General features: G+C 39.2%; 1 protein-coding gene across 2 annotated transcripts in view; it reads right to left on the bottom strand.

Annotated features, from left to right (window-relative positions):
• Positions 1-18342, bottom strand: part of GNAI1 (G protein subunit alpha i1) — a 229938-nt gene that overhangs the window by 25466 nt on the left and 186130 nt on the right. For both annotated transcript variants that reach the window (XM_027539788.1, XM_027539787.1), the window contains 2 exons: positions 9184-9226; positions 8945-9086 (listed from right to left, as the gene is read on the bottom strand). In XM_027539788.1, coding sequence (XP_027395589.1) covers positions 8945-9086; positions 9184-9226 — 185 coding nt within the window. The remainder of the gene's footprint in view (positions 1-8944; positions 9087-9183; positions 9227-18342) is intronic.

Raw genomic sequence — 18342 nt, 5'->3', positions numbered from 1 at the left:
ACCCATCATGAGAAATAATTAAGTCACTCAGCATGGGAACATATTATTCAAGCATATGTTTCCCTTTTTAGTAAATCACAAGAGAAATGCATGCAAGCAAGTAACACGTGTACAAGATCCTTAATAAACTCCAACAAAACATGATTTCAAGTTGTTCTTAGCACCATTTGCCTTATTCCAGTAAACAGTTACTCAGTTTTCCAAATAATGACTTACATATAAGAAATTCTAAACTTGGTCATTTTTACTTTTAACTAAGTATCATCAAACATACTTTTATTTTTAACTAAGTACCAAACATACTTTTCTCTATCCATTTTAGAAAAGTGCTTTTCACTTAAGTGAGATTTCATTATGATGTATTTGTTCAATTTCCATAAAATTTTTTTATAGAAAAGACTAATGCCCAATGGTATGGGTCATAAGATCACATTCTCTTCAAACTTAGCAGGCAAGAAGCCTGAAGAAAAGACTTGGGAAACTGTGGAAACTCTATTTATAAACTGTATTCTCTCTGTAGCATTCAAAAATGTCTCCTCTTCACAAAAGTGTTAAGAAGTCTCTTTTCCTTAATAAATACATTGGAATACTCCCACGTCATTAGCAGGATATTCAGATGTCTATAAATGAGCTTTAAGGAATAAATATAAGCTGGAAGGTACTTTTAAAATTATTCTACCTAACTTTAGGTTTTATATAAGAAGAATCTGATGCACAGAAAGATTGTGAAATTTATTTGGAGTTCCACAGGTAATTAGTCACCTCACCCAATCACACATATTAGTCAACAGTTACTAAGTAGCCACTGCCTAAGACACATTTGAAAATTGCAGAATGATGACAAGAGTCCTATCTTATCATCAACTGTAGTCTTTTCAAGATTCATGTAAAATGTTATTTAAGAACATTTAGGGCTTCCCTGTAGCTCAGATGGTAAAGAATCTGTCTGCAATGCAGGAGACCAGGTTCAAGCCCCAGGTAGGGAAGATCCCCTGGAGAAAGCCTTGGCAGCCCACTCCAGCATTCTTGCCTGGAGAATTCCATGGACAGAGGAGCCTGGTGGGCTACAGTCCACGGTGTTGCAAAGAGTCAGACACGACTAAGGTAGTGACACTACGATGACTAAGAACATTTAAGAAAGAAAAACTCAAGTGCACCAAAACAGTGTGATGCAGTGTAGAAAACTGACAGGTATTACTAAAGGGCTACAGGGAAGTGAAACAGCTGATAAGGACTCTTGTTTGTGACGTTAAGAAGAAATGTACTTATCAGGCAATTACTTCCAAGTATCAAGAAAAAAATCTGTGAATGTAGCCAAGTTAGTATGTTTTTAAATGACTAAGAACTAAATGAAAATAAGATGGTTTGAAGAATGGAAGTTCTAGTTCATACAAACTGGGTGTTTGGGGAACTCAGAAAAGACATAAGAAATGCTATCTGCTATCATGTCAAGAGACACATAATAGCCTCTTTTCCCACACTGACGATGAGTGAGCACCTATTACTCAGTGACAATATATACAGCTGTCTTCTGATTTCTGATATATTAAGGTTCATTAAAGGGAAGAAGGAGTAGACTTTGTGCTTAGACACAGAGCAGAAAAAGAATTCTTAGGGTAAAAGAGAGCAGATTTCAATTCAATAAAAACACTTTTTAACAACCAAAGCTGCCTAAAAAACAAAAAATGGAGGGAGAGTGAGAGACTTCAATTTTAAGCAAAGGCTACATGATTATTTATCGTGATCTAGCAGACAGAATTTATGAATCAGATGAAGAGTTTAAACAGAAATCATCAGAAAGTCCTTTACATTAATAGAGGCTAAATAATACGCTCAAGGAGTGTTAAAAAATTGTGACACCTTCAAATTTTTGGCTGCAGGGAAAGTATCAATATATTGATGTCATGATGGATATACACATGGAAATCCTTTGTTTCAATGGTTTTGAATAATTATTTTCATTAATAGTATTAGTTGACAATACTGAATACCATATACAATGAGAAATGCTCCTATATTTAATCTACCACATTTCTATAGCATACAATCACTCCTATAAATTTAAACGACTATACAGCTTTTATCAAAGTTAGTGTACTCAACAGGAAATACTGAGAACATTAGTGAAGTCACCTCTCCACGGCTCCTGGTGCTAATCCGAGACATTAAAGAATTGCTTTGATTAAAAAATAAACATAAAACTTCTTTTTTCTCTAAAAACAGAACTATAACTAAAGTAAAAATGACTGAGACAAGGAAATGGGGGTGTGCTAAAAATAAAATAATCTAATTTTAAATTGCAGATGGCAAAACTTGACTAAATTGCAGTAAGCGTGAGCTTCATTATGTCAAAAAAAGAAATTACAATATATTACACAAATATAACATGTGTTTATTAATCTTATAAATGTATGTGTTTTAAAATATCAAATCAATAAAAAATATTTAAGTGTTCTTTGTATGGACAATAGGACCTATTGTCAAAAGACAGTTAAATATGTAATGAATGATACATGAATTGAGTAAAGCAGAAACATACTGTGCTGGAGGGACATAATATATTTCAAATTAAGGTAAGTATCACTTTCCACATATATAAATCATTATTTCTCAGAATCAAAAACAATGTAACTTCATCTTAGTTCTCAAATATAAACCAGACTACTACTATAAATAATTCAAATACTGATCTGGGAAAATAACAAGTAGAAATAACTAGAAACATTTTGAAAAAGAATACTGGCGACAGAGGGCTGAAATTATCAGATATTAAAAGTCTACAATATGTAGAACATCTGGTATAAAGATCAATGGGGGTGGGGAGCCCCAAATCTGAACTTATATGGTAAAGGTGGAAAGATAAATCAGGAAAGAATGCAATTACTTAAAAAACACTTGTGAATACTTAGATAGCCATCTGAAGAGGAAAAAAAAAAATAGTGTAGATCCTTATTCCATGCATACAGCAAAGTTTCAGAGGGATTTGAGGATCTAGCATAGAAACAATGCTGAAATTCACTCCCTAAAAAAACTCTTAAAATATCATAAATATTCAGTAAATCTTTGGTTGAGAAGACTATCTAAATTTAAACATAATGGAATAAATAATAGGGGATTTTTTTTAATGAAAACCTAAGATGAAAGGCAGTAAGCCAAATGTGAGAGAAGTATGAATTAGTGCACAAAGAGTTACTATATATGTACATTTGTTGTTGTTTACTGGCTAAGTTGTGTCCATTCTTTTGTGACCCCATGGACTGTAGCCCACCAGGCCCCTCTGTTCATGGGATTTCCCAGGCAAGAATACTGGAGTAAGTTGCCATTTCCTTCTCCATGGAACCTTTCAGATCCAGGGTCTGAACCCACATCTTCTGCTTGGCAAGGGCAGAGTCTTTACCAATGAGCCACCTGGGAAGCCCATATACATACAAACAAGCAAAGAGATTAATTAAAACACCAAGACTCTAATCAATAAATGAATACAGGATAAAATAGGTGACAAATGTAGAGAAAAAGAGTCAATGAAGACATGGAAAAATGCATAGTTGTATTAAAAAACTGAAAATGTAAATTGGAGTAAGACTTAAATTAGCCAATATTTTTAAAATTTAAGACTGCAAGATTTTGGCTACTGAGACTGCTAAGAAACAGCACTACTGCTAGGAAAGTACATTGATACAGCCTTTCTCAGAAGCAATCTGGCAAATTTGGCAGACAGATATAATTTAACTAACTAATGAAATAAATTTAAAAATCAGAGGAAGAGGAAAGTGGCCATAGGGCAGGAGCCCACTCCAGTATTCTTGTTGCAAAACCCCAGGGACAGAGAAGCCTGGCGGGCTGCTGTCTACGGGGTTGCACAGAGTTGGACACGACTGAAGCGACTTAGCAGCAGCACCAGCAGCGCAGGAGCAAACTGAGGTTTGGGGGAGAAAGGGAGCTTAAGTCCATTCAAGGCAAGGTTTTCTGTTCCTTACAGCCCAGCTTACTCTAAGGAAGTACTTCTCAAGCTTTCTTGGATGAAAGATCAGCCCTGTGTTTTACCTTCTTTTGTTTCTAAACTTTTAATACTAATACTATTGGAAATTAATGAAATGACATAATACATTTTTATTAACTATGAGTTAACATATAAATTACTATGTCAATTGCTGCAAGTCTGTCTAATTACTTCCCCTACCTCTGTGCTCACCTGTGTACATGCTTGTGTGCAGTGCCTAAGACATGTTTACAGGCCCTGATTCAAGGCTTCCTTAACTGCACATTATTAAAAACAAAATAATCTAATTTATCAGTATTGTCACCCACAGATTAACTACACTTATTATGAGAGTTCTGAAAGTATATTAGGCACAAAATTTGATTGCTCTATGCCAGCCTTGAAAACAATTTTGCTTCCTCTCATTTTAAATAACTAATATGTAATCTGCTTTGCAAATTCACTAGCTGCCAAATATGAAGCAAACCACAGCAAATGAGTCACCATCTCTTAAAATTTAAAATACATTTTGTCATCAGTTCTCACTCACTCAGTTACCTGACATATTAAAATATAATTCCAGTTAAGATACTGATAGGCTTTTTCGTTTGTTTCGTTTCAATAGGGATGTGGGGAATTACAATGATTCCTGAGTTCATATGGAAGAGAAATGGATAGTAGCCTTGATATTTTGGTTAAAAAATAGTGGAATGGATGCACTCACCCTAGCAGATACCAATGTCCTATAAATCAAGAGAAACTAAATGTTACTCTGACAAAAATTATAATAGTAGCATAGTCATTACAAATGACAGTAGCAGCAATAAACACGTATTGAAATCTCTTACGAGCAAGGCATGTGGTAAAGTCTTGTCATTATTCCTTACAACCCTAAAAGGTAGATGTTATTATTATTTCCATCTTATGATGAAAATAAGTGACTGAGCCGGGGAAAAAAGAATACATCGGTAAGAAAAAGAACTGGAGTCTAAAAACACTCAGTATAATGCTAAGGGTAGCATTTTCAAGTCACTCAGGAATGGAGTACTTAAACATGGTTTGTAACGCAAGAGACGATCAAATTATAAAACATACTTAGATTCCACCTAGCAGGAGACACAAATAACGTTTCCAGGTAAACGGACATGTTATTCTAGAAAAAGATATGTTTTTAAAAATAATTTTAAGATGAAGAACATCTAAAGGTACAAAACTCAGAAGTCAGAATTGACTGAAGAAAACAAGGACTTCTAACGTAAGAAAAATACTGTTTTAAAACAATAAAAGAAATATCCTGGATAAAACTATTTGCAAAGCATAAAGAAGTAACATCCCTAATATTCTAAGAGACTCAATGTGAAAAAGGACAAGGTATTAAACAGAACTGAGTAAAGACTACTAAGATGAGTCCAAATACTAAGTTCAATACTAAGAAGAGATACAAAAAGAAAGATTCTCAACCTCAGTAAAAATCAAGAAAATAAAAGCTAGTAAAGAAAAAAAGAGTAATTTTTCACTAAGATATTAGCAAATTCGGGACAATCCCTGGTGGTCATTCCAGTGGCTAAGATTCCTTGGCTCCTAAAGCAGGGGGCTTGCGTTTGATCCCTAGTCAGGGAGCTAGATCCCACATGCTACAACTAACAACCCAGTAAAGCCAAATAAACTTACCAAAAGAGGTATTAAATAATTCAATGTTGACGTATCTAAGTTAATGAGACTGAGTTCACACTGATGCACAGTTGCTACAAGAGATTATTCAGTTTTTTTTCCCCCAAAACAGAAAAAACGATAGTACCTTCACACTTAAGTATCTGGTTATCCTTCAACTTAAGGCTGACTTCCAAGAATTGATACCTTAGAAAAAGAAATATATTCAGCCTTTCACTATACAGTTTCTTCTTTCTAGAATGCTTTTTTCCCTTCTTTAGGTCTAGAAAACTCGTAACACATGCTCCAATTATCAAGCTCAAAGTCCAAGCCGTCTTTAATTCGTCTGTGTATTCCTGAGTACAACTTCCAGAGCCTCATAGTATTTTAAAATTTGCATAGAGGCAAGGCTGCAAAGACACGGAGTAGACCAATCAAAACCAATGAGACAGCCTGAAGACATTTGTGTGCAAGAGTAACAATGGCTAACATTAGCAGAGGTAACAGTCAGAAGGAAGGAAGAAAATAAGTTACTAGGATACAGCTAGAGAGTCTAGAAAGAGTGGGTGAAACTAGCAACGATGAAACAAAACTGACCACTGCAGGCCTCCATGTAGATTCCAAAGCATCAGCTGTTAAGTTGCTAAGTCACCTCAGTCATGTCCGACTCTGTGCGACCCCATAGACGTCAGCTCACCAGGCTCCCCTGTCTCTGAGATTCTTCAGGCAAGAACACTGGAGTGGGTTGCCATTTCCTTCTCCAATGCATGAAAGTGAAAAGTGAAAGGGAAGTCGCTCAGTAGTGTCCGACTCCTAGCGACCCCATGAACTACAGCCCACCAGGCTCCTCTGTCCATGGGATTTGCCAGGCAAGAGTACTGGAGTGGGGTCCAATTACCTTCTCCACCAAAGCATCAGAAAACCAGTTAAAAAAAAAAAAAACAAAAAAAAAACCTTGTGTGAGGGAGCAGTTATTCCCAGTCAGTCCTGAAACAAAGTCTCTGAAAGTTGCTCAGTTCAGTTCAGTTGCTCAGTTGTGTCCGACTCTTCGAGACCCAATGAATCGCAGCACGCCAGGCCTCCCTGTCCATCACCAACTCCCGGAGTTCACTCAGACTCACGTCTGTCGAGTCAGTGATGCCATCCAGCCATCTCATCCTCTGTCGTCCCCTTCTCCTCCCGCCCCCAATCCCTTCCAGGATCAGAGTCTTTTCCAATGAGTCAACTCTTCACATGAGGTGGCCAAAGGACTGGAGTTTCAGCTTTAGCATCATTCCCTCCAAAGAAATCCCAGGGCTGATCTCCTTCAGAATGGACTGGTTGGATCTCCTTGCAGTCCAAGGGACTCTCAAGAGTCTTCTCCAACACCACAGTTCAAAAGCATCAATTCTTCGGCGCTCAGCCTTCTTCACAGTCCAACTCTCACATCCATACATGACCACAGGAAAAACCACAGCCTTGACTAGACGGACCTTTGCCATCCCATGGACTATATATATAGTCCATTGAATCGTCCAGGCCAGAATACTGGAGTGGGTAGCCCTTCCCGGATCTTCCCAACCCAGGGATCGAACCCAGGTCTCCCGCACTACAGGCCGATTTTTTTTATCAGCTGAGTCACCAGGGAAGCCCAATCAGTCCTGAAATTAAGCCCAAATCTGCCCCCAAAGGACAGAAAATGAAAATATTTCTTGAGAAAAATATGAAAATAAAAAGACCTCATAAAAAAGCAGCTTGCATTGACCCTTCATTACCTCACACAATGGAGGCTACAAAATCTTTCTCTTTAATAATCGCATGTAAGATCTGAATGCATAATACTGTACACGTGAATTGGAATTAATGTAAAGTACAATTTATTCAATTCCTTATCTTAGGGTAGCTCTCTTGGTTATGACTAAGAGCTCAAAAACATTTCCTGAATGAATAATGATAAATGAATAAGTTACAGCCTGAATGGATAGGAGATAAGGCAAAAATTGTCTGGATATGATCAGATGCTGTTTCAGAAAAGATAAGTTAGAAGAATGCTATGAATTATTATTAAAAATGATCTTGAAGTCTTTGAAAATATTCTTTATTTAAAAAGAAAAGTTTAGTAAATTAATATGCCTCACAGCTTATAAAGAAATTTTAGTGACTTATTATACAAAATAAACAAATTTTTACAGATTTCCCCAATATATGTTTTCTAATGCAGCTTTCATTCTTTTTTTTTCCTATTAAGTACAAATTGAGCCTGTATATAAAATTAAAAACCTGGCAGACCTAAGAAGACTAAAAGTTATGGTCTCTAAACAGAAAAGTCTTTATAGTATTATTAGGGAGATAACACACATATTGAACACATAAAAATAAAAAGGAACTATATAAAAGGGAGTAGTAGTAATAACAGTAGTAATAATATACATCTACTTTGTACCAAAATATTAAAAACTAATCTAGAGACTCACTTAAAGGTTTCTGGAAACATCAAGTTTTACCATGTTATTTTAAAAAAAGAATCAGTGAAGAATAAACCATACACAAATTAAAAAAAACTTGAAACAGATTAAGCAAGCAACCCAGGACCGGGGAGAAAAGAGGAAAACATAATATATGGGCCAGGCTGGGGCTGTTTCCAATCAAACTGCAAACAAGTTCCATACCGGGTCACATAAGGAAGCACAGGCCCACTGCCTTGTCACCACCGTGCGGCAATCTTCCCTATCACGTGACGTCCTGGGTTCCAGTTCCTTTACTGCTAAAACGAAGGGGTGGAACTAGCCTGTCTCCTAAGGTCCTTGTCCTTCTAGCTCTGAAATTCTGAAAGATGTTTTCTAATAGCAAGTATTTTCTGATTCCAAAGATAAGCAAACTTTATACTTGTTTTCATCATCTGAGACCAGACTGCTTTGTAGTCTGGGCATGAACACAAATATTTAGATCATTTCAGCATTCCAAATCATATAAACAAATTCTGAAGAATGCCAGTGTAGGCAGTTTACTGAACTCGGTAGTAACTACTCAAAACCATGATGGAGATTCAGAGGTAGTCAGTATACTATGTTATATAGAAAACACGGTAATGGTTACTGAGCGGTCCAAACCATCTGATGGATAAGGAAAGCATTCTGGCTCTAATGGGAAGATTATGCAAATCTGTGTATTCTTACTCTACTCACTTCTAAAGCTTCTGACCTACTTCACTCACTACTATTCTTCTGGTGCTGAGACAGTTGATAAATACAGTATGGTGTTATCATGTAAGGTTTTTTTTTAAATTTTTTTTTTTTTAAACTCTTCTGGTCTGCTCCAAGGACTTTAGTAACTTACCGCCCGGGCTGAGTCACCGAAGTCAATCTTCAATCTCCCCATGGCCCTAATGATAGCGATAATTGACTGGATGGTGTTACTGTAGACCACTGCTTTGTACTGCTTACATTCCTCTTCTGAATAACCAGCTTCATGGATAATTCTAAGGAGACAAGGGAAAAAAAGAATACTTACTTCCTTTGAGGGAATGGTACACTTAAACAACATCAAAAAAAAAATTATGTTTTAAATCTACTTACTTCATTTGCTTCACAATTGTACTTTTCCCAGATTCACCAGCACCTAAAAAATGTGAAATAAAATAATTAAGGGATTTCTAATTTTATCACATGTATATCCAACTCCCAAACACACACATTCTCTCTCACAGTTGAATTTTTTTTTAACATTTTTTTAAAATTGGAGTATAGTGCAAACTGGGAGAAGGCAATGGCAACCCACTCCAGTACTCATGCCTGGAAAATCCCATGGATGGAAGGGCCTGGTGGGCTGCAGTCCATGGGGTCACTAGGAGTCGGACACAACTGAGCGACTTCACTTTCACTTTTCACTTTCCTGCATTGGAGAAGGAAATGGCAACCCACTCCAGTGTTCTTGCCTGGAGAATCCCAAGGACGGGGGAGCCTGGTGGGCTGCCGTCTATGGGGTCGCACAGAGTTGGACACGACTGAAGCGATTTAGCAGCAGCAGCAGCATAGTGCAAACTACTGCACAATTGCACTCATCTCACATGCTAGTAAAGTAATGCTCAAAATCTCCAAGCCAGGCTTCAGCAATACGTGAACCATGAACTTCCAGATGTTCAAGCTGGTTTTAGAAAAGGCAGAGGAACCAGAGATCAAATTGCCAACATCCGCTGGATCATCGAAAAGGCAAGAAGTTCCAGAAAAACATCTATTTCTGCTTTATTGACTATGCCAAAGCCTTTGACTGTGTGGATCACAATAAACTGTGGACAATTCTGAAAGAGATGTGAATACCAGACCACCTGACCTGCCTCTTGAGAAACCTGTATGCAGGTCAGGAAGCAACAGTTAGAACTGAACATGGAACAACAGACTGGTTCCAAATAGGAAAAGGAGTCCATCAAGGCTGTATATTGTCACCCTGTTTATTTAACTTATATGCAGAGTACATCATGAGAAACGCTGGGCTGGAGGAAGCACAAGCTGGAATCAAGATTGCCGGGAAAAATATCAATAACCTCAAATACGCAGATGACACCACCCTTATGGCAGAAAGTGAAGAGGAACAAAAAAGCCTCTTGATAAAAGTGAAAGAGGAGAGTGAAAAAGTTGGCTTAAAGCTCAACATTCAGAAAACGAAGATCATGGCATCTGGTCCCATCACTTCATGGGAAATAGATGGGGAAACAGTGGAAAGTGTCAGATTTTGTTTTTTTGAGCTCCAAAATCACTGCAGATGGTGACTGCAGCCATGAAATTAAAAGATGCTTACTCCTTGGAAGGAAAGTTATGACCAACCTGCTGCTGCTGCTAAGTCACTTGAGTCGTGTTCGACTCTGTGCAACCCCATAGACGGCAGCCCCCCAGGCTCCCCCATCCCTGGGATTCTCCAGGCAAGAAAACTGGAGTGGGTTGCCATTTCCTTCTCCAATGCAGGAAAGTGAAAAGTGAAAGTGAAGTCACTCGGTCGTACCCGACCCTTAGTGACCCCATGGACTGCAGCTTTCCAGGCTCCTCTGTCCATGGGATTTTCCAGGCAAGAAATTGGGGTGCCATTGCCTTCTCTGATGACCAACCTAGATAGCATATTAAAAAGCAGAGATATTGCTTTGCCAACAAAAGTCCATCTTCTCAAGGCTATGGTTTTTCCGGTGGTCATGTATGGATGTGAGAGTTTGACTGTGAAGAAAGCTAAGTGCCGAAGAATTGATGCTTTTGAACTGTGGTGCTGGAGAAGACTCTTTCGAGTCCCTTGGACTGCAAGGAGATCCAACCAATCCATCCTAAAGGAGATCAGTCCTGGGTGTTCTTTGAAAGGAATGATGCTAAAGCTGAAACTCCAGTACTCTGGCCACCTCATGTGAAGAGCTGACTCACTGGAAAAGACCCTGATGCTTGGCCACCTCATGCGAAGAGTTGACTCATTGGAAAAGACCCTGATGCTGGGAGGGATTGAGGGCAGGAGGAGAAGGGGACGACAGAGGATGAGATGGCTGGATGGCATCACCGACTCGATGCACATGAGTCTGGGTGAACTCCGGGAGTTGGTGATGGACAGGGAGGCCTGGCGTGCTATGATTCACGGGGTCGCAGAGTTGGACATGACTGAACGACTGAAATGAACTGATCTGATAGTTCAATTTACCTTGCTGTATTACTTTCTGCTATACAGCAAAGTAAATCAGTTATACACACACATATATGAAAAATGTACTTTCCCATATAGGATCATTGCACAGTATTGAGTATAGTTTCCTGTGCTATATAGTAGGCCCTTATCAGTTATCAATTATATATATAGTAGTGTGTGTGTGTGTGTGTGTGTGTGTGTGTGTGTATATATATATATATATATATCTATATCAATCCCAGTCTACCCCCTTTTACCCTGGTAACCATTTTTTTTTAACATCTGTGACTAAATTTTATTTTATATCAAAATGATCTTTACTGGTTTCCAAAATACCAAAAATTTCTTAAAAATAAGTCCAAATATTTATTACATCATAATACTTAAAACTCAACTGAAAAAAAATGCTTTCATCATTGTTTTTATGTATTCCCTAAAGCACTTAAAAAAACTTCTTCTTCTATGACTTATACTGAAGCAGTATAAATTAATTTTACTCAAGATTTTGCCCCTCATTGGAAGACATTTAACTGTTTGGCCAATTATCATAATTTTAACCTTTGCCTCTTGTGAAACAGATAGCCAGCAGTACCAAGAAACCATGAAAATTATTTTTAAATATTACGTTAAAATAACAATGTCTCATGCATTATATATAGTCGACCACCATTATTAAACAAGCAACATAGGGCCAACACACTTTGCCAGCAGTGAGGATGCAAAGGTATGCAGAAGGAAGTATCTCCGCCCATGTTTTTCTATATTCCCTATCACCCGAGTCATAAACCCAGTCTCAAAACTATCCCTTTAAAAAAAAAACAACTCTCCCTGACCCTCTATACTCATGCATGATCTCACCATTTGAGTCTCTAGAATTATGCCATCACAACATGAAAATATTAATCACAAAATGGCCCTTTACAAAACTAGATCCCTCTACATACTGAGAACATGTGAGCATAGCACACAGAACAAGGAAGGTGTGAGAGCTTCATGCTGTCTTCAGCCAGAGCTACACGTCATGGAGCTGTCACTCCTGTTAGAGAGACGGGGCTCAGGATTTTCATTATCTGGGCCTCATATTCCCATTTTCCCAGGGCCATTCCTACAGTGCTTTATGCTCCAGTATCACTGAACTTACAGTTCCCAGAACGCCTACTGCTGATGACGCCACAAGTCTTCAAACATACTGTTTCTCCTGCCGAGTGTAATTTGCTCTGTTCCTCGTGCCACACCAGTGATGCTGTATCAACCATCAAACCCACCTCCTTCATCAGCCTTTCCCAACCCACTCCCACTGTGATCCCTGCTGCCTGTCCCTTTGCACATTTTCCACTTGAAAGCTCAGCAGCTAACCTGTGCTAGACACACCATCAACCAGAAATGCACGTGAATTTATTAAAGCTATCTGTGATGGATCTGGTAGATGGCAAACTTCTGGGCCTCATTCCCTTGCCCTTCCCCCTCAGCCACATGCACACAACCAGATCATCAGAGCATCTGAGAATAAGTCACAGTTAAATGGCCTATTTGGAAATATGGGGGAAAAAACTGCTTACATTTTACTTGTGATTTGATATTCAAGAAATTTCTCCAAGATAGCTGCATATTAAATAGAAAAGCAGGCGCTGAATAAACAATGAGGGCATTATTAGTTTACAGACAGCCTTTGAATCTTAGAGGGCATCTGCCAATACAAACAACTCCAAGATAAACAACCCATTATTTATTAATCAGCAACAGTATACTTGGCTCTGTGAAAAGCACAATTGTAGGCATCATGGCTCACACATTGGGCGAGGTCTGCCCAAGTCACACACCATCAACAGTTTTCAGCAGAGCTATCTCCACGGGACCTCTGAGCTTCCAGGGCCCTGCACGTGGACTCAGCAGCAGGCATGCTGTGGTGACACCCCCATTCTGTTAGTGAAACAACTCAGAGGCTCAGAGAAAGGCTTATATGACACAAGTCCATGAGGTCTGAGAACCACACAAGGTGAAAAAATCAGAAACAGTAAGAATAAGATGAAACAGTAAAGAACAGAAAAGTTACTAGCTAAACTATGTGTGTAGGGATGAAAATTTTAAAATCTTAATGAGAAAAAAGCAAGTTTGCCTAATGTTAGATATTATTTTTACATTCAAATTCACTTCCCATGTCATCAATTGTTGTATGAGCAATAGAGAATTTAGTCAATGGTTTGCGGTTCAAAAAAATCCTGAAACATGTTTAACATTTAAGAGTGAGCGGTGGCAGTGTTATTGGTTGAATGTTTAACTGATTGTTTTGCTAGATACAAGGTACCCTCTGTGGAACAGATATCCCAGAGGCAGAAACACTTGGGGGCGGGGGATCTTTCAAAATTTAAAGATTTGTGTAATTAGTTTTCAATTCTTAGTTCCACACAGACTCTTAATAGGAAACTTAGAAATGCTGCCTTGTTACAGTTCCAAAATTCTAAACACTGCTATTCTTTCCATACAGCATATAGGAGACTAGCTCTCTACAAATCTCAGCACAGGCTTGTTTGAGAGATGGACAAGAAGCAATTGTTTATATATTAAAAAAACAAACAAAACAAAAACAAACCTCAGAGCTCATGGAGGCAGGATAAAGGAGAAAAGGGTAAATTTTCCTAGCAGGACTCAGCTCGGCAGCTATCACTTTTCAATTCAATCCATAGGTGAGATTAAGAGTGAGAGAAGAAACAAGGAATATGTAGCACCAATCGTCAGGAGAGCTCCTAGTCACAGACCCCTGCAGTCACAAACTGACCCAGCCAAGGTGACTAGGTGGCCTCTGAAGTAACTCTCGACAAGCTGGTCGGTGTGAAATGAGAGACTTCAGGACAGTGGGCAAGAATGTGTGCAACGTGGCCACAGGAACCATAAGGCCACTGAAGGGGATCCCCCAGGCCCCTCTTTAAAGAGGAAGTGGCAGATGGAAAACTGCAAGTCTGAGAGCAAACACTGCGCCCAGCAGTTGCGTGAAGTGGAGCTCGGCATGTGATAACACACCACACAGATGATGGGAGAAAAAGGGCACGCCACCACAGTGACGCGGACAGGGACTCACCTGCGGGCTCGGCCACAAGTGCACGCCTGCTCATTAACAGCGCATCAAGTGCTGACAAGGAGAGGCAGGAGGAGGGGAAAGACTAAAATCATATAAAAGTCCATATAAAATCATATAAAAGTCCATATAAAATCATATAAAAGTCCATATAAAAATCATTCTAAGTCCATGAATAGAATTATGTAAGTTACAGCTATAAAAATGATAAGCAAATAGTGCCTACTCCCGATGTTTGTTAAGGGGCTGTCTAGGGAAACTCTGAATCTTAACTGTAGTGAAGTATAAAAGAAAAAAGACCTCCAACTTCAGAACACAAACTTGTCTTTTTCCCAATATTCTTTGTCCAGAACATCCCTGGTGCCTGAGTGGTAAAGAATTGCCTGTCCGTGAAAAGATGTGGGTTCTGTCCCTGGGTTGGGAAGATCCCCTGGAGAAGGAAATGGCAAGCCACTCCATATTTTTACCCAGGAAATCCCATGGACAGAGGATCCTGACAGGCTACAGTCCCTGGGATCGCAAAAGAAGCGGACACACTTAGCAGCTAACCAACAGTTCTTTGTCCGATTCTCTGCTTAGGCGCACATTTATACAAGTTACCAGTTTCAGGTACCCAACATCACAGGCTGTTCAGCATGAAAATAGTGATTTACCAAGGTCATCTTATGCTGAGCTCCTGACAAACTCAGTTCAGTTCAGTAGCTCAGTCATGTCCAACTCTTTGTGACCCCATGGACTTCAGCATGCCAGGCGTCCCTGTCCATCGCCAACTCCTGAAGCTTACTCAAACTCATGTCCACTGAGTCGGTGATGCCATCCAACCATCTTATCCTCTGTCGTCACCTTCTCCTCCCGCCTTCAATCCTTCCCAGCACCAGGGTCTTTTCAAATGAGTCAGTTATTGCATCACGTGGCCAAAGGACTGGAGTTTCAGCTTCAGAATCAGTCCTTCCAATGAATATTCAGGACTGATTTCCTTTAGGATGGACTGGTTGGATCTCCTCACAATCCAAGGGACTCCCAAGAGTCTTCCCCAATACCACAGTTCAAAAGCATCAATTCTTCGGCACTCAGCTTTCTTTATAGTCCAACTCTCACATCCATACATGACCACTGGAAAAACCATAGCTTTGACTAGATGGACCTATGTTGACAAAGTGATGTCTCTGCTTTTTAATATGCTATCTAGGTTGGTCATAACTTTTCTTCCAAGGAGCAAGCATCTTTTAATTTCATGGCAGCAGTCACCATCTGCAGTGATATGGAGCCCAAAAAATAAAGTCTGTCACTGTTTCCATTGTTTCCCCATTTATTTGTCATGAAGTGATGGGACCAGATACCATGACCTTAGTTTTCTGAATGTTGAGTTTTAAGTGAACTTTTTCACTCTCCTTTTTCAACTTTCATCAAGAGGCTCTTTAGTTCCTCTTCACTTTCTGCCATAAGGGTGGTGTCATCTGCATATCTGAGGTTATTGATATTTCTCCCAGCAATCTTGATTCCGGCTTGTGCTTCATCCAGCCCAGCGTTTCTCATGATGTACTCTGCATATAAGTTAAATAAGCAGGGTGACAATATACAGCCTTGACATATTCCTTTTCCTATTTGGAACCAGTCTGTTGTTCCATGTCCAGTTCTAACTGCTGGTTCCTGACCTGCATACATATTTCTCAAGAGGCAGGTCAGGTGGTCTGGTATTCCCATCTCTCTCAGAATTTTCCACAGTTTGTGGTCCACACAGTCAAAGGCTTTGGCATAGGCAAGAAAGTAGGAGTCCATGTTTTCCTGGAACTCTCTTGCTTTTTTGAATGATCCAACGGATGTTGGCAATTTGATCTCTGGTTCCTCTACCTTTTCTAAATCCAGCTTGAACATCTGGAAGTTCACAGTTCATGTACTGTTGACGCCTGGCTTGGAGAATTTTGAGCATTACTTTACTAGCGTGTGAAATGAGTGCAATTGGGCGGGTAGTTTGAGCATTCCTCAGCATTGCCTTTCTTTGGGATTGGAATGAAAACTGACCTTTTCCAGTCCTGTGGCCACTGCTGAGTTTTCCAAATTGCTGGCATATTGAGTGCAACACTCTCACAGCATCATCTTTTATGATTTGAAATAGCTCAACTGGAATTCCATCACCTCCACTAGCTTTGTTCATGGTGATGATGCTTCCTAAGGCCCACTTGACTTTGCATTCCAGAATGTCTAGCTCTAGGTGAGTGATCATACCATCGTGATTATCTGGGTAATGAAGATTTTTTTGGTATCGTTCTTTTGTGTATTTTTGCCACCTCTTAATATCTTCTGCTTCTGTTAGGTCCATACCATTTCTGTCCTTTATCAAGCCCATCTTTGCATGAAATGGTCCCTTGGCATCTCTAATTTTCTTGAAGGGATCTCTAGTCTTTCCCTTTCTATTGTTTTGCTCTATTTCTTTGCACTGATCACTGAGGAAGGCTTTCTTATCTCCCCTTACTATTCTTATCTTTCCTTTTCTCCTTTGCTTTTTGCTTCTCTTCTATTTACAGCTATTTTTAAGGCCTCCTCAGACAACCATTTTGCCTTTTTGCTTTTCTTTTTCTTGGGGATGGTCTTAATTCCTGCCTCCTGTACAATGTCACGAACCTCCATCCATAGTTCTTCAGGCACTCTGTCTATCAGATCTAATGCCCTGAATCTATTTGTCACTTCCACTGTATAATTGTAAGGCATTTGATTTAGGTCATACCTGAATGGGCTAGTGGTTTTCCCTACTTTCTTCAATTTTAGTCTGAATTTGGCAATAAGGAGTTCATGGCCTGTGCCACAGTCAGCTCCCAGTCTTGATTTGCTGACTGTATAGAGCTTCTCCATCTTTGGCTGCCACGAATGTAATCAATCTGATTTCAGTATTGACCATCTGGTGACGTCCATGTGTAGTCTTGTCTTGTGTTGTTGGAAGACAGTGTTTGCTATGACCTGTGTGTCTCTTGGTAAAACTCTATTAGCCTCTGCCCTGCTTCATTCCGTATTCCAAGGCCAAATCTGCCTGTTACTCCAGGTATTTCTTGACTTCCTACTTTTGCATTCCACTCCCCTATAATGAAAAGGACATCTTTTTGGGGTATTAGTTGTAGAAGGTCTTGTAGGTTTTCATTGAACTGTTCAACTTCAGCTTCTTCAGCATTACTGGTCAAGACATAGATTTGGATTATTGTGATACTGGTTTGCCTTGGAAATGAACAGAGATCATTCTGTTGTTTTTGAGATTGCATCCAAGTACTGCATTTTGGACTCTTTTGTTGACTATGATGACAATACTACTCCACTTAAAAAAATCCCAATTAAACCATTTTATACTGAATAAGATGAAATAATAATTTAACCTGTAATAAAACCAAATTTACAAATGCATTTAAAGTCACTTCTGTTTAATCATAAAGCTACTGTAAGATGAATAAGATCAAGGTCCTTATTTTTAAGATAGAAGCAAATAAAGAGGATGCAAGGGCAAATATGCAAATCTAGACAATATATTAAAAAGCAGACCTTACTTTGCCAACAAAGGTCCACACAGTTACAGCTACGGTTTTTCCAGTAGTCATGTACAGATGTCAGAGGTGGACCATAAAGAAGACTGAGCGCTGAAGAACTGATGCTTTCAAACTGTCGTGTTGGAGAAGACTCTTCAGAGTCCCTTGGACTGCAAGGAGATCAAACCAGTCAAACCTAAAGGAAATCAACCCAGTATATTCACTGGAAGGACTGATGCGGAAGCTAAAGCTCCAATACTTTGGCCACCTGATGTGAAGAACTGACTCACTGGAAAAGATCCTGATGCCTGGAAAGACTGAAGGAGAAGGGAGTGACAATGGATGAGATGGGTGGATGGCATCGTTGACTCAATGGACATGAGTTTGTGCAAACTCTGGGAGATCATGAAGGACAGGGAAGCCTGCCACACTTCAGTCCATAGGGTTGCAAAGAGTTGGACATGATTTAGCAACTGAACAACAGCAAAGGGTAAATATAA

This window comes from Bos indicus x Bos taurus, chromosome 4, assembly GCF_003369695.1.
Source record: "Bos indicus x Bos taurus breed Angus x Brahman F1 hybrid chromosome 4, Bos_hybrid_MaternalHap_v2.0, whole genome shotgun sequence".
Taxonomy (NCBI): domain Eukaryota; kingdom Metazoa; phylum Chordata; class Mammalia; order Artiodactyla; family Bovidae; genus Bos; species Bos indicus x Bos taurus.
Note: the sequence above shows the minus strand (reverse complement) of the source record. Positions and strands in the feature narration are given on the sequence as shown.